We start from the raw sequence: 14,770 nt of genomic DNA, 5'->3' as shown, positions 1-14,770 counted from the left end.
TCGCTGGAGTTTTGCTTTAATTTGTGATTGTATCTAAATATGCTAGTACATCTAACACTGCTCTTGCCCCAGACTAACAATGCTACTATCTAAAGATGCCCCCTGTGCTGCTTCATCCAGAGTGGGGGCACTCTATTACAGGAGGTGTGTTACTGGCTAGATCATTGGGTGAAAAGGGTAAAAAGCCTAAAAAAAGAAACAAATGCAGGCATCACATCTAATGATTGGTAAATTGCAATACATAACATTTTTGGTTTTGCTTTTAAAACCACTTCCCCCTAGGTGGACGTCATATGACGTCCAAACTTTGCGGGTTTATACCGGGATGATGCCTCTAGCTAGAGGCATCATCCCGGTACCGTTGTTTGAAGCCGACGGTCGGCTTTCCGTCGGTACCGATCGATGCGGCTCGGGAGCCACTCGATCGTTACCCGGGGGGCGGGAGGGGACGTCCCCCCCCTCCCGCCGCCTTCCGCGGCTTTTACCGGGGCTCCCGTCCCACCGGGAGCCCCGAGCACCCAGCCGGCGCGTCCACCGGCTGGATGGAGTCCCGATGAATGCCGGAAACGGCATTGATCGGGTCTCCGATGACGTAACCCGGAGGCGGCATCCATGACGTCACTTTCGGGTTAGTGTGCTGCAAAACGGCGCCAAATTTGAAAAACGGCTGTATGCAAAAACGCAGTTTTCGGCGTTTTGCATACAGGGAAGTGTAGTGGAGGGGTCTAGGGTCTTTTAGACCCTCGATCCCTCCATAAAGTGTACCTGTCACTGCATATTGCTGTCACAAGGGATGTTTACATTGCTTGTGACAGCAATAAAAGTGATCAGATTTTTTTTTTTTTTTTTAAAAACTGTAATAAAGTTAAAAAAATAAATAAAATAAATGGGAAAAAAAAAAAAATTTAGCCGCCCCGATCACCGTTAGCTCGCGCACAAAAAAAAACGTATACGGAAGTCGAGCCGCGAATGAAATCGCTGTTCAAACCACACATGTGAGGTATCGCCGCGATCGCCAGAGTCTGAGCAATAATTTATAAAAAAGAGCTACACTCTAACTCTAAACTGGTAACCGTTAAATAAATTTAAAGTGTCATCTATTGAGATTTCTATTGACCGTAGACTGTCGCCATCCCACGGGGGGGGGCGCAATTTTAAACCGTAACATGTTGGGTATCTATTTACTCGGCATGACATCATCTTTCACAATATACAAAAAAAATGGGCTAACTTTATTGTTTAGTATTTTTTAAATGCAGTGATATGTAATTTTTCCCAAAAAAATGGCATTTTAAAGACCGCTGCGCAAATACCGCGTGACAAAAAATATTGCAATGACCGCCATTTTATTCTCCAGAGTCTTTGCTAAAAAAATATATATAATGTTTGGGGGTTCTAAGTAGTTTTCTAGGAAAAAATACTGGTTTTAACTTGTAAACACAAAGTGTTCGAAATAGGCCTGGTATGGAAGTGGTTAATACCGCTTTAATAACAACTTTTTAAAGCTCAACTACAACCAAATGTAGGAAAAGGATTTCAAAAATACAGAAAAGATAATACAATATAATCATAATGTAAAAGCTGATCTGATCTAAAGATGGCCGGTAGCACTGTGGATTCCTGTGACTTCTTCTGAGTAGGGTTGAGCGGACACCTAGATGTCCGTGTTCGACGGGTTCGGCCGAACTTTAAAAAAAAGTCCGGGTCCGTGTCCCGGACTTTTACCGAACTTTTCCCGGACACCGAACCCCATTGAAGTCAATGGGGACCCGAACTTTAAGGCACTAAAATGGCTCTAAAACACCAATGGAAAGGGCTAGAGTGCTGCAAATGGCAGCAAAACGTAGTTAAGAGCATGGCAAGTGCTCTGCAAACAAATGTGGATAGGGAAATAAATTAAAACAACAAAAAAAAAAACAGAAAAATAAAACAATGTTCTTCATCTCTGAAGGACGAGGCCCATATGGAGTAGGAGGGAGGTTGAGGTGGTGGTGGATGTGGCGGTGTCATAGGCGTGCGCACAGGGTGTGCCTGGTGTACCTGGGCACACCCTAATCACCTAGGGCACATAGCATTATCGCTCTGTTTGCCAGTGAGGAGATGGGAAAGATCTCCCTCGCACCTGCTCTGCTCTATTTCTCTTTGCCAGCAGGGAGAGTAATGTATCGGGGCCATGTACATGTAGGCAAACACATGCATGTGTATTTAAACTTTGGGGTGCACACCCTAATGCAATAGGCTGCGCACACCTATGGGCGGTGTAGGTGGAAGCGGCGGTGGAGGAGGACCAGGGCCGGATTAAGAGCATCATGGTCTTGGTGCTGAGGATTTTGAAGGGCCTTAAGGGCCGTGCCTTGGCATGCACCCAGAGGAGGAAGGGTGCAGCCATGCATGCCTAATTCAACATGGGATGCTGTCTCTGAAGCCCATAAACACATCCATGCATCGGCAACTGTCCCTCCTTGTCCGGCCTTCGCGCTGTGTGGGGAGGTTCTGAGGGTGCTGCCTGGGGAAGCGAGCATAGAAGCCAGACTTCTGTGTTTACAAGTGACAGAAGAGCGGTCACAGTGAATATGGCCAACCCGGGGCCTATATAAAAGGTAGGGGCCTGCATGGAGCTGCAGCTCCAATAGCCCCTACGTTAATCTGGCCGAGAGGGGGATGATGAGGTAGCCAACACTGCTTCTTTTCACAAATTTTAGATGAGGGTACACCCCAAAAGAGTGAGAAAGAGCAAAAATGGAACAATGGCTGGGTAAGGTCGGTATCCATTGCTATTCTGCACAAGGTACGGAAAAGTCCCGTGGGATCCATGCCTGGTTCATTTTAATGAACGTGAGCTTGTCCACATTGTCTCTGGACAGGCGGCTGTGCTTGTCTGTTATAACACCCCCAGCCGTGCTAAATACCCGTTCAGATAATACACTGGCTGCAGGGCATGCCAGCACCTCCAAGGCGTAAAGGGCAAGCTCAGGCCATGTGCCCAATTTGGAGACCCAGAAGTTGAAGGGGGCAGACCCCTCATTCACTACATGTAGGCGTGTTCACACATACTGCTCCACCATGTTGGTAAAATGCTGCCTCCTGTTAAGACGTTCCATCTGAGCTGCTGGTGTTGCTGTTTGTTGTGGCGTGCTGACAAAGCTTTTCCACATTTCGGCCATGCTAACCCTGCCTTCTGAGGTGCTGGCGGTGCCCTGGTTGAGTTGGCGACCTCCTCCTCCTCCTCCTCCTCTGCCTTGTGCTTCCACTGTGGCCCCGCTGTCAGATGGGAATGCCAGCAGCATCGCGTCTACCAGCGTGCGCTTGTACTCGCGCATCTTGCGATCGCGCTCCAGTGAGTGAATTAAGGACGGTACGTTGTCCTTGTAACGGGGATCCAGCAGCATGGCCACCCAGTAATCAGCACAAGTTAGAATGTGGGCAACTCGGCGGTCATTGTGGAGACACTGCAGCATGTAATCGCTCATGTGTGCCAGGCTGCCCAGAGGCGACGAAAGGCTGTCCTCTGTGGGAGGTGTATCGTCCGTGTCCTCTGTATCCCCCCAGCCACGCACCAGTGATGGCCATGAGCTGGCCTGGGTGCCACCCTGCTGTGAACATGGTTCCATCTCCTCCTCCAGCTCCTCCTCCTCCTCATCCTCCTCATCCTCCAGAACTGTGCCCCTGCTGGACAATTGTGTCCCTGGCGTTTGTGTGTGCAGGAACCCACCCTCGGAGCCCCTTGCGAATGACTGCCCTGAAAGCCTTTGAAATGTTACCTCTTCATCCTCCTCCTCCTCCTCCTCATCCTGTGCCACATCCTTTTCCATCATCGCCCGAATTGTTTTTTCAAGGAGGCATAGAAGTGGGATAGTTAAGCTGAGAACGGCGTCATTGCCACTGGCCATGTTGGTGGAGTACTCAAAACAGCGCAACAAGGCACACAGGTCTCGCATGGAGGCCCAGTTATTGGTGGTGAAGTGGTGCTGTTCCGCAGAGCGACTCACGCGTGCGTGCTGCAGCTGAAACTCCACTATGGCCTGCTGCTGCTCGCACAGTCTTTGCAGCATGTGCAAGGTGGAGTTCCACCTTGTGGGCATGTCACATATGAGGCGGTGAGCGGGAAGGCCGAAGTTACGCTGCAGCCCTGCCAGGCGAGCAGCAGCAGGGTGAGAACGCCGAAAGTGCGCACAGACGGCCCGCACTTTCTGCAGCAGCTCTGACATATCGGGGTAGTTTTTAAGGAACCTCTGCACCACCAAATTCAGCACATGCGCCAGGCAAGGGATGTGCGTCAAACCGGCTAGGCCCAGAGCTGCTATGAGATTTCGCCCATTATCGCACACCACCAGGCCGGGCTTGAGGCTCGCTGGCAGCAACCACTCATTTGTCTGCTGTTCCATGCTCCTCCACAACTCCTGCGCGGTGTGTGCTTTGTCCCCCAAACAGGCAAGTTGTAAAACTGCCTGCTGTCGTTTAGCCCTGGCCGTGCTGAAGTTGGTGGTGAAGGTATTACGCTGTCCGGATGAGGAGGCGGTAGAGGATGAGGTAGCGGAGTAGGATGAGTTAGGAACAGGAGGCAAACTGAAGCGCCCTGCAATCCTCGGTGGTGGAAGGACATGTGCCAAATTGCTATCCGCCTCAGGCCCATCCGCCACTGCATTTACCCAGTGTGCCGTTAGGGAGATATAACGCCCCTGACCGTGCTTACTGGTCCACGTATCGGTAGTTAGGTGGACCTTGGCACAGATGGCGTTGCGCAGTGCACACCTGATTTTTTCCCCCACTTGGTTGTGCAGGGAAGGGATGGCTTGCCTGGAAAAGTAGTGGCGGCTGGGCACGACGTACTGTGGGACAGCCACCGACATAAGCTTTTTAAAACTGGGCGTCTCCACCAGACGGAATGACAGCATTTCAAAGGCCAATAATTGTGAAATGCTGGCATTCAGGGCCAGGGATCGCGGGTGGGTAGGGGGGTACTTCCTCTTCCTCTCAAGTGTTTGGGAGATGGAAAGCTGAAAGCTTCCACGGGACATTGTGGAGATGGTTGTTGGTGACCCAGGTGGTGGTGTTGCTGACAGATCGTCTGTTTGCGGGGTGGCAGGTGCCGGTATGACTACAGAGGTGGCTGGAGCGGCCGAGACTGCAGCAGAAGAGGAAGCAGGATGAGCCAGAGACGTTTCTTGGTTTTGAAGGTGTGTACTCCACTGCAGCTCGTGCTTTGCACTTAGATGCCTGATCATGCAGGTTGTGCTCAGGTTGAGAAGGTTTATGCCTCGCTTCAGGCTCTGATTGCACAGGGTGCAAACCACTCGTGTCCTGTCATCAGCACATTTTCTAAAGAACTTCCACGCTAGAGAACTCTTTTGAGCTGACTTTGGTGCGCTCGTTCCCTTGCTGCGTTGGGCAGTAGCAGGCGTAGTGTCTAGGGCACGGCCACTCCGCTTCTGCACCCTGCTCCCTCTTCTGCTGTGCTGGTGGCTCTGTGCGACCACCGCCTCTTCCTCCAAACTACTCAGGTCACCTGCATGACCTTCATTCCATGTGGGGTCGAGTCCTCAAAAAGAATAAGAGACTGCTCTATGGCTTGGGGCTCAGACTGCTTGCCTGATTTGCAAGGGGGTGAGGTGAAAGACGGTTGGACATTGGCTGCAGGTGCCAACTCTGACCTTTCTGCAGTAGACTGGGTGGGAGACAATGTGAAGGAACTGGAGGCACTGTCAGCAGCAAACCAATCTACTATCGCCTCTCTGTGTTCTGGCCTCATCACTTCTAGAGGCGTATGATGCCCTACCAAATACTGATGCAGGTTCTGTCGCCTACTCACACTTGAGGAAGGTGTTTCACTTGTGCGTGTAGCTGGCACAGTTCGACCACGTCCTCTCCTTGCAACAGGAGCTCTAGCAGCAGCACCACCACGACCCAGGCCACGGCCCCTATTTGACGCTCTCCTCATATTTCTGAAATTTAAGATCTTGCCCTAGAAAGGTCTTTATTGAATAGCGGAACAAAAGAACAACAGTATCGCACGGGTGTATCTCACAGTCAAATATGCAAACTATGCCGCAATTTAATGTTTTTTACACCAAAAGGGTGTGTATTGAATAGCGGAATAGGATAAAAAACTGTGTATCTCACACGTACAAACACAGACTAGGCCCGATTAAATTTTTTCCTACCCTAAAGGGAGGATGAGGAAGAGGAGTATGGAACAGGCAGCACCCTCAAATCTTCAGAAGTATGAGATGAACCCCAAAAACTTGGAAAGGTGGATCTCACACGTACCGACACAGACTATTCCGCAATTTAATTGAGCCCCAAAGGTTTTTATTGAATAGCGGAATAGGAAATATGATCAAAAAAAAGTGTATGTTTTTCACACGTACAGAAGCACACTAGGCCCCAATTACTATTGTTTGTACACCTAAAAGGATGGATGAGGAGGAGGAGGAGGAGGAGTATAGAACAGGCAGCACCCTCAAAGCTTCAGAAGTATGAGATGAACCCCAAAAACTTGGAAAGGTGGATCTCACACGTACCGACACAGACTATTCCGCAATTTAATTGAGCCACAAAGGTTTTTATTGAATAGCGGAATAGGAAATATGATCAAAAAAAAGTGTATGTTTTTCACACGTACAGAAGCACACTAGGCCCCAATTACTATTGTTTGTACACCTAAAAGGATGGATGAGGAGGAGGAGGAGGAGGAGTATAGAACAGGCAGCACCCTCAAAGCTTCAGAAGTATGAGATGAACCCCAAAAACTTGGAAAGGTGGATCTCACACGTACCGACACAGACTATTCCGCAATTTAATTGAGCCCCAAAGGTTTTTATTGAATAGCGGAATAGGAAATATGATCAAAAAAAAGTGTATGTTTTTCACACGTACAGAAGCACACTAGGCCCCAATTACTATTGTTTGTACACCTAAAAGGATGGATGAGGAAGAGGAGGAGGAGGAGTATAGAACAGGCAGCACCCTCAAAGCTTCAGAAGTATGAGATGAACCCCAAAAACTTGGAAAGGTGGATCTCACACGTACCGACACAGACTATTCCGCAATTTAATTGAGCCCCAAAGGTTTTTATTGAATAACGGAATAGGAAATATGATCAAAAAAAGTGTATGTTTTTCACACGTACAGAAGCACACTAGGCCCCAATTACTATTGTTTGTACACCTAAAAGGATGGATGAGGAGGAGGAGGAGGAGTATAGAACAGGCAGCACCCTCAAAGCTTCAGAAGTATGAGATTGTGTTCACTGTACCCCACAAAGATTGTGTTCACTGTACCCCACAAAGATTGTGTTCACTGTACCCCACAAAGGTTTTGTTCACTGCACCCCACAAAGATTGTGTTCACTGTACCCCACAAAGGTTTTGTTCACTGCACCCCACAAAGATTGTGTTCACTGTACCCCACAAAGATTGTGTTCACTGCACCCCAAAAGGATTGTCTTCTCTGCACCCCACAAAGATTGTGTTCACTGTACCCCACAAAGGTTTTGTTCACTGCACCCCACAAAGATTGTGTTCACTGCACTCCAAAAGGATTGTCTTCACTGCACCCCACAAAGATTGTGTTCACTGTACCCCACAAAGGTTTTGTTCACTGCACCCCACAAAGATTGTGTTCACTGTACCCCACAAAGGTTTTGTTCACTGCACCCCACAAAGATTGTGTTCACTGTACCCCCCAAAGATTTTGTTCACTGCACCCCACAAGGATTGTTTGTCTTCACTGCACCCCACAAGGATTGTCTTCACTGCACCCCACAAGGATTGTCTTCACTGCACCCCACAAAGATTGTGTTCACTGCACCCCACAAAGGTTTTGTTCACTGCACCCCACAAAGATTGTGTTCACTGCACCCCACAAAGATTGTGTTCACTGTACCCCACTAAGATTGTGTTCACTGCACCCCAAAAGGATTGTCTTCTCTGCACCCCACAAAGATTGTGTTCACTGTACCCCACAAAGGTTTTGTTCACTGCACCCCACAAAGATTGTGTTCACTGTACCCCACAAAGGTTTTGTTCACTGCACCCCACAAAGATTGTGTTCACTGTACCCCACAAAGATTGTGTTCACTGTACCCCACAAAGGTTTTGTTCACTGCACCCCACAAAGATTGTGTTCACTGTACCCCACAAAGGTTGTGTTCACTGCACCCCACAAAGATTGTGTTCACTGCACCCCACAAAGATTGTGTTCACTGTACCCCACAAAGGTTTTGTTCACTGCACCCCACAAAGGTTTTGTTCACTGCACCTCACAAAGATTGTGTTCACTGTACCCCACAAAGATTGTGTTCACTGCACTCCAAAAGGATTGTATTCACTGCACCCCACAAAGATTGTGTTCACTGTACCCCACAAAGGTTTTGTTCACTGCACCCCACAAAGATTGTGTTCACTGTACCCCCCAAAGATTTTGTTCACTGCACCCCACAAGGATTGTCTTCACTGCACCCCACAAGGATTGTCTTCACTGCACCCCACAAAGATTGTGTTCACTGTACCCCACAAAGATTGTGTTCACTGCACTCCAAAAGGATTGTCTTCACTGCACCCCACAAAGATTGTGTTCACTGCATCCCACAAAGATTGTGTTCACTGCACCCCACAAAGATTGTGTTCACTGTATCCCCCAAAGATTTTGTTCACTGCACCCCACAAGGATTGTCTTCACTGCACCCCACAAGGATTGTCTTCACTGCACCCCACAAAGATTGTGTTCACTGTACCCCACAAAGATTTTGTTCACTGCACCCCACAAAGATTGTGTTCACTGTACCCCACAAAGATTTTGTTCACTGCACTCCAAAAGGATTGTCTTCACTGCACCCCACAAAGATTGTGTTCACTGTACCCCACAAAGGTTTTGTTCACTGCACCCCACAAAGATTGTGTTCACTGTACCCCACAAAGGTTTTGTTCACTGCACCCCACAAAGATTGTGTTCACTGTACCCCACAAAGATTGTGTTCACTGTACCCCACAAAGGTTTTGTTCACTGCACCCCACAAAGATTGTGTTCACTGTACCCCACAAAGGTTGTGTTCACTGCACCCCACAAAGGTTTTGTTCACTGCACCCCACAAAGATTGTGTTCACTGCACCCCACAAAGATTGTGTTCACTGTACCCCACAAAGGTTTTGTTCACTGCACCCCACAAAGATTGTGTTCACTGTACCCCACAAAGATTTTGTTCACTGCACTCCAAAAGGATTGTCTTCACTGCACCCCACAAAGATTGTGTTCACTTTTCCCACACAAAGGTTTTGTTCACTGCACCCCACAAAGATTGTGTTCACTGTACCCCACAAAGGTTTTGTTCACTGCACCCCACAAAGATTGTTTTCACTGTACCCCCCAAAGATTTTGTTCACTGCACCCCACAAGGATTGTCTTCACTGCACCCCACAAGGATTGTCTTCACTGCACCCCACAAGGATTGTCTTCACTGAACCCCACAAAGATTGTGTTCACTGTACCCCACAAAGATTTTGTTCACTGCACCCCACAAAGATTGTGTTCACTGTACCCCACAAAGATTTTGTTCACTGCACTCCAAAAGGATTGTCTTCACTGCACCCCACAAAGATTGTGTTCACTGTACCCCACAAAGGTTTTGTTCACTGCACCCCACAAAGATTGTGTTCACTGTACCCCACAAAGGTTTTGTTCCCTGCACCCACAAAGATTGTGTTCACTGTACCCCACAAAGATTGTGTTCACTGTACCCCACAAAGGTTTTGTTCACTGCACCCCACAAAGATTGTGTTCACTGTACCCCACAAAGGTTGTGTTCACTGCACCCCACAAAGGTTTTGTTCACTGCACCCCACAAAGATTGTGTTCACTGCACCCCACAAAGATTGTGTTCACTGTACCCCACAAAGGTTTTGTTCACTGAACCCCACAAAGATTGTGTTCACTGTACCCCACAAAGATTGTGTTCACTGCACTCCAAAAGGATTGTCTTCACTGCACCCCACAAAGATTGTGTTCACTGTACCCCACAAAGGTTTTGTTCACTGCACCCCACAAAGATTGTGTTCACTGTACCCCACAAAGGTTTTGTTCACTGCACCCCACAAAGATTGTGTTCACTGTACCCCCCAAAGATTTTGTTCACTGCACCCCACAAGGATTGTCTTCACTGCACCCCACAAGGATTGTCTTCACTGCACCCCACAAAGATTGTGTTCACTGTACCCCCACAAAGGTTTTGTTCACTGCACCCCACAAAGATTTTGTTCACTGCACTCCAAAAGGATTGTGTTCACTGCACCCCAAAAAGATTGTGTTCACTGCAGCCCACACACAGAAAAATGGATGTGGATCACTGACACCTGCCTATCTCCTATCCCACACCACACAGCAATATCGATTGTAGTTTGTAGAACACACTTTCCCTAAAATTCAGCAGACTCTGTCCCTAACAGGATTGAGAAGAGATCGTAGATCAGGAGAACTAAGTGCAGACCTCACCCCACACAGCAATATCGATTGTAGTTTGTAGAACACACTGACCCTATAATTCAGCAGACTCTATCCCTAAAATGCCTACAACTCGCCCTGCCTAAACACTCCGACCTGTCCCTCAATTCTATCCGGACACAAATGTTTTTTTCCTGCCTATCTTTCCCTAATCAGCAGCCAGCACGTTGATGTGTGCTCTGTCCCTGATCTAAGCAGCATAATGACGCCGCTGCGGCTGCCTCGAACTTATAAAGACTTGGTCACATGCTTCAGACGGCCAATCACATCTACTGAGACATTTGCAGGCATGGCTGGGATGGCTTAAGGCACACCAGTTAAACGATTGTTGATTGGCTGTTGAAAGCCCGCCATGAAAAGAGCGCCAAAGCATGCAAAACCCGGAAATAAAACGACCGAACACGGATTTTTACCCGAATATACAGTAAAGTGTCCGTGTTCGTGTTCGGGTAACAAAAATCCAATTATTCGGTACGAACACGAATAATACAGTCCGTGTTCGCTCAACACTACTTCTGAGTATACAATGGCAGCAAATAGCCGTCCATAATATGTTTGATGTCTTGGTTGGTAATTCCCATTTTGTAGTTCCTGACGGTCGGTGCCCTGCTCCCGAACAAGATGCTCTTTCATTGCACTCCATTGTTGTTGCCGTAGAAGGATAATATATGTTTTTACATTGTTGTCTATCCGGTGGATATCCTATAAAACATGTTTTCTCCTGAGAGAGTGAACGTTGCTTAACTTCTGGACCGCCCACCGCAGTTTTACATCACTACTTTGGTGTTAAATACCAGGGTTTTGGCAGCAGATAACTGGTATTTTTTTACAGGGCGGGCGGTCCTCTTTCACATTAAAGTGGTCCCAGCGGCAGATTCGCCATGATCAAAAAAAGTTTTTAAAGGGACAGTGTAAAAAAAAAAAAAAAAGGTAAAATAAATAGAAAAAAATATAAAGTTAAAGTGCCTCGTTTCCCCGAGCTTATTTGCAGAAGCGAACGCATACGTAAGTCGCGCCCACATACCTAAACTGTATTCAAACCACACATGTGAGATATTACCGCAATCATTAGCGCGAGAGAAATCATTTTAGAACTAGACCTCCTCTGTAACACTAAACTTGTAATCTGTAGAAATTTTTAGAGAGTCGCCTATGGAGATTTTTAAAGTATCAATGTTTGTCGCCATTCCATGTGCGTGCACAATTTTGAAGAATGTCATGTTGAGTATCTATTTACTTAGCGTAACATTATCTTTCACATTTTAGAATACAATTGGGCTACCTTTACTGTTTTCTTTTTATTTTATTCAAAAAAGTGAATTTATTCCCAAAAAATTGCTTTTTTAAGACCGCTGCGCGAATACGGTGTGACAAAAAGTATTGCAACGCTCTACATTTTACTCTCTAGGGTCTCTGCTAAAGAAAAAAATATATAATGTTTGGGGCTTCTAAGTAACTTTCTAGCAAAAAATACTGATTTTAACTTGTAAACAACAAGTGTCAGAAATAGGCCCGGTACTTAAGTGGTTAAGGAAACGCGTTGAGTGTTAGAATTCTAACTGACTACTTCCTTATGAATATACGGTATGTTACAACTACTTATCATTCTTTGATGTATTCTCTGTAATTTTAGCATGAGTTTTTTCATGTATTTGAATAAAAGTTTCTACTTTTTTAGAACGTGTTGACCTGTATTTGTTGGGTGCAACTCTCGTAAAAGTCCCATGGGCAATTTCAATGTATGAGAGTTGACAAAGAATTTAACTGTTACTCCAAAACTGAAATTATAAAAAAAATGGCTGGAGTTTGTATTTAACAAAAAAATGACAATTAGTCCATGTCAGCCAAACAGGGCCAACTCATAACCTGCTCCTTCATACATACTTCTTTTCCTACACAACCCCTATCGGCACATTCACCAGATGAAGCAATGTAATTAGTTCTATACTTCAATGCATGGAGTAGCAGGTGGCGCTCTGCCCATCTTCCCCCATGCAGTACATGGTGTCTGAGCAGCCAATTACAGGCGAATGGTCCACTTACAGCCAATAAACTGTTATAAACACTACCTGCATGGAGTTTGCATGTTCTCCCTGTGCCTGTGTGGGTTTCCTCCCACACTCCAAAGACATGATGGTAGGTAGCTCCTGTCTAAATTGGCCCTAGTATGTGTATGTATGAATGTCAGTTAGAACCTTAGGCTCCTTTCACACGGTCCGCTGCGGGACTTTTTTTTTTTTTTTTCCACGGAGCGGATGACATTTCTGTCATCCGCTCCATGTGCCCGCATATCATCCCATCCGTTTGCGGATGATATGCGGACATAATGTAAGTATATGGCACTACGGATGTCAGCGGATGACACCGCTGACATCCGATTTTCCTTCCTTTCCATTTTTTTCACGGATGGAAAAATGGGGTTCTGTTCCGTTCCAAAAAACGGAACAGAACTGAAAGGAGGAAAATCGGATGTCAGCGGATGGTATTCCGCTGACATCCGCAGTGCCATTCACTTACATTGATGTCCGCAAATCATCCGCAAAAAAATAGGATGATTTGCGGACACACGGAAAGCAGCGGAGCGGCCGTGTGAAAGGACCCTTAGATTGTAAGCTCCTTGAGGACAGAGACTTCTGTGAATTTATAATAAATATGTAAAGTTCTGCGCAAATTGATTACTTTTTTATTAAGTACCTGAAATAAATAAAATAAAGCAATACTGATTACCTGAGAGATACAGCTGTGGGCCCATAGATTTCTCTCACTGCTGCCAAGTCAGCTTCCAGCTGTGGATGCTTATGAAGTTCCCCATCGTAACTCACCTGCACAAAAAAAGAACAATTTATGAACAAAAAACCCAAATACAAAGCATAGCACAGTTTTTTCCAAGACATGTCCACACAGTAAGACGAGAAACTCAACTTATCTTCACATTTCATCATTTTAAAGAGCTCAGTGTTCTAAATCCAGCTAGAGCCAGTTTACACCACAATTTCTGCATTTTCAGTTGCATTTCTGCATGCGCGTTTACGCGCTTTTTGATATGTCTTTGACGTGTTTTTATAACGTTTTTTTTTTTTTTTTTCATCCTAATTCAGGACATGTGCATTCCGTTGCATTTTTCATGTGTTTTGCTACATTCTAGATGCGTTCCATGCAGACAAAAATGCAATGGAAACCACTGTGCATGCGTTTTTGATGCAGACTAAAAACGCTCTGGACTGCATCTGGTGTAAACCAGCCCCCAGTACATTAATGGGCCCATTCACACTAGGTGCAGTGACCTGCATTTCTCCACATGGGAAAACAAAGGTAACTGCAAAGACACACAGGAAACAATCGTTTTCTGTGATATGTTCAGAACAGAATGCAATTTTAAACTGTGTCTGGAGCAAAGTGATATTACACAACATGTTTGTATAATATTGCGCTGTTCTGCTTGGTTGCACATGTCACAGCAAAGAATGCAGCACTTTGCACTTCTATGCAGTGCTATAAATGAAGTGTCTATTTGTTCACTTCAAATAACAGTTTTTTTTAAAAAAAAAAGGAGCAGCGTGATGCACATCACTCCGCCCCCCGCCCCACTGCTCTATAGTCCATATTGCTGGGTGGGCAGGAGTGGTTTGGGCTGCAGATCAATATGAATGAGCCCCCAAGGCTTTATATACAGTTAGGTCCATATATATTTGGACACAGGTAAAATTCTAGATTTTACAGGTATTTACCAAAACAAATTTAAGCTATAGTTATATAATGGATATGGGCTATAAGTGCACACTCTCAGGTTTAGGGGTATGTACATCCAAATGAGAGGAAGGGTTTAGGGAATTACAGCTCTTAAGAATAGCCATCCCCCTTTTTCAAGGGACCAAAAGTATTTTGCCCCTTTCACACATATGGTCCGTTCAGTTCATCAGTTCAGTCACGTCAAAATGTATCAGTTTTTCATCCGTTTTTCATCCGTTTTTCGTCAGTTGTCATCCGTTTTCCGTCAGTTATTATCCGTTTTTCAGCCGTTGTCATCCGTTTTTCATCCGTTGTCGTCCGTTTTTCATCCGTTGTCATCCGTTTTCAATCTGTTGTCATCCGTTTTTCATCCGTTGTCATCCGTTTTTCGTCCGATCCGTTTTTTTGACGGATGAAAAATAGGACATTCATCCGTTCAAAAAAACGGACATTGATGGAAGTGCATGAAAACGGATGTTAACTGATGATCATCCAATGTCATCCATTTTTACATAGAGATACATTGATGTCCGTTTTTCATCCGTCA

General features: G+C 46.0%; 1 protein-coding gene across 2 annotated transcripts in view; it reads right to left on the bottom strand.

The window, feature by feature from the left end:
- The window catches only part of PARP8 (poly(ADP-ribose) polymerase family member 8), a 427,949-nt gene that overhangs the window by 121,541 nt on the left and 291,638 nt on the right, over positions 1 to 14,770 (bottom strand). For both annotated transcript variants that reach the window (XM_082252530.1, XM_082252529.1), the window contains exon 7: positions 13,222 to 13,316. In XM_082252530.1, coding sequence (XP_082108656.1) covers positions 13,222 to 13,316 — 95 coding nt within the window. The remainder of the gene's footprint in view (positions 1 to 13,221; positions 13,317 to 14,770) is intronic.

This window comes from Pelophylax lessonae (genome assembly GCF_965119305.1).
Source record: "Pelophylax lessonae genome assembly, chromosome: 1".
NCBI classification, from domain to species: domain Eukaryota; kingdom Metazoa; phylum Chordata; class Amphibia; order Anura; family Ranidae; genus Pelophylax; species Pelophylax lessonae.
The sequence above is the reverse complement of the archived record's forward strand: the minus strand, read 5'-3'. Positions and strand labels throughout refer to the sequence as shown.